This window comes from Fusarium odoratissimum, assembly GCF_000260195.1.
Source record: "Fusarium odoratissimum NRRL 54006 unplaced genomic scaffold supercont1.240, whole genome shotgun sequence".
NCBI classification, from domain to species: Eukaryota; Fungi; Ascomycota; class Sordariomycetes; order Hypocreales; family Nectriaceae; genus Fusarium; species Fusarium odoratissimum.
Genome location: NW_022158926.1, coordinates 1 through 1,512, shown reverse-complemented (window position 1 = coordinate 1,512; position 1,512 = coordinate 1). Strand labels below are relative to the sequence as shown.

The following is a 1,512-nucleotide window of genomic DNA, read 5'->3' as shown; positions in this document are numbered from 1 at the left end:
GTGACTGTTCACGTGAAATATGTCGCTTCGTTCAGAACCTTGGTTTCGTGGTGCGTTACTGTAGTTATCGATCCAAATCTATTACTAGGGTTGCGGTTGCTTTCAGTCTGAAGGTGGTGACCTATGACTAATGTCCAAAGTGGTAAAGCTGAAGCCCGTTAAATGTTAAATCTTTTTATTGTTACTGGCGTACTTGTGAAAAAAGGGTTTTTTGTGATAGCTCCCTCAGCCGACGGTAAGATCCAGAATGGTAGGAATGGATTGGATCTTTATTCTAATTGCCTTTCACCCGTTGCTGGGATCTAGTTGGTCACAGTTCCGCCCTGACAGTGTCGTAATAACCGGTATTGTGGAACGACGGATCAGTTGTAATGGCGAAAGGGTAACTATGGTTCTTAGATAATACCAATCGAGCAAGCCTGCTTCAATCCACTACAAGTATGAACAAAGTAACGTTCCTCCTTTCATAGCACGCAGCATTGCAGCAGAAGGATTTACACTCTCGTTGGCGGCAAAGTCTCTCTTATCCAGCTAGAACACAGCCAGCGGCAACATGAAGTCTTCATCATTTGAATCATCGTCTTCTCTGTCGCTAAAATCCGCAAGCGACGTGCAACTAACAAGTATCATCGATGGAAACTCTCAAGAGGCTGACATTGGGACTGTCCCCTCTAAGCAACTTCTTCGAAAGGTTGCTGCAATCGCATACCTATGTGGCGTGAGCGTTACCAGTAGCGCAACCAATGGCCTCATAGTCATTGGACTCCCCCAACTGACAGAAGATCTCCGTCTCCCTCCGTCTCTCGCCTTCTGGCCATCGTCAGTTCAGGGACTGGCCACTGCATCAACACTGCTGCTCACGGGCGCTATTGCTGATGTCGCGGGACCACGACCAGTGAATCTGCTGGGATGCATGCTCAATTGCATCTTCATGCTTACCTGTGGACTGGTCAAGAGTGGCGAGGAATTGGTTATCTTGAGAGCCTTACAAGGCGTCGCCACTGCGTTACACTTGTCTAGTTCTGTGGCCCTTGTGACTCAAGTGCAGCCGCAAGGGCGGGGACGCAACTTATCCTTTGCTTGCCTAGGATTAAGCCAGCTGTTAGGATTCTCAGCTAGCCTAGTTGTCGGCGGTATATTGATCGATACTCTTGGATGGCGATCGGGATGGTATTTATGTGGTGGCCTTACCTTGTTGCTCCTCGCCATCGGGTGGTGGGCCTTGCCAAGAACCTCATGCCTCAGCGCATCACGAAAGGCACTGCAAAGTCTGCAAGTGCGAGTCGATTGGATTGGCGCATTTCTCGCATCGGCCTCTATGAGTCTACTGACATACTTTTTGGGGTTCGTTGCCGTATATCCCTCTCCATCTGTGTATCTGCTAACGAGAAAACAGCGTCATAAGCACTAATGTAGATCGAATTCGTTCTCCAGAGAGCCTTCTCTCCCTCAGTCTCAGCATGATAACAGCAGTGTTGTTTGTTTGCTGGATGCATTCTCGAGTCAAGAATG

At 48.5% G+C, this 1,512-nt stretch overlaps 1 protein-coding gene across 1 annotated transcript; it reads left to right on the top strand.

Annotated features, from left to right (window-relative positions):
* Positions 1-397: 397 nt before the first annotated feature.
* Positions 398-1,411, top strand: FOIG_16853 (uncharacterized protein; the record flags this gene model as incomplete). Its single annotated transcript, XM_031218332.1, has 1 exon — positions 398-1,411. The coding sequence occupies exon 1, from the start codon at positions 554-556 to the stop codon at positions 1,409-1,411; it is 858 nt and encodes a 285-aa protein (XP_031051954.1). The 5' UTR covers positions 398-553.
* Between the last annotated feature and the right edge of the window lie 101 nt (positions 1,412-1,512).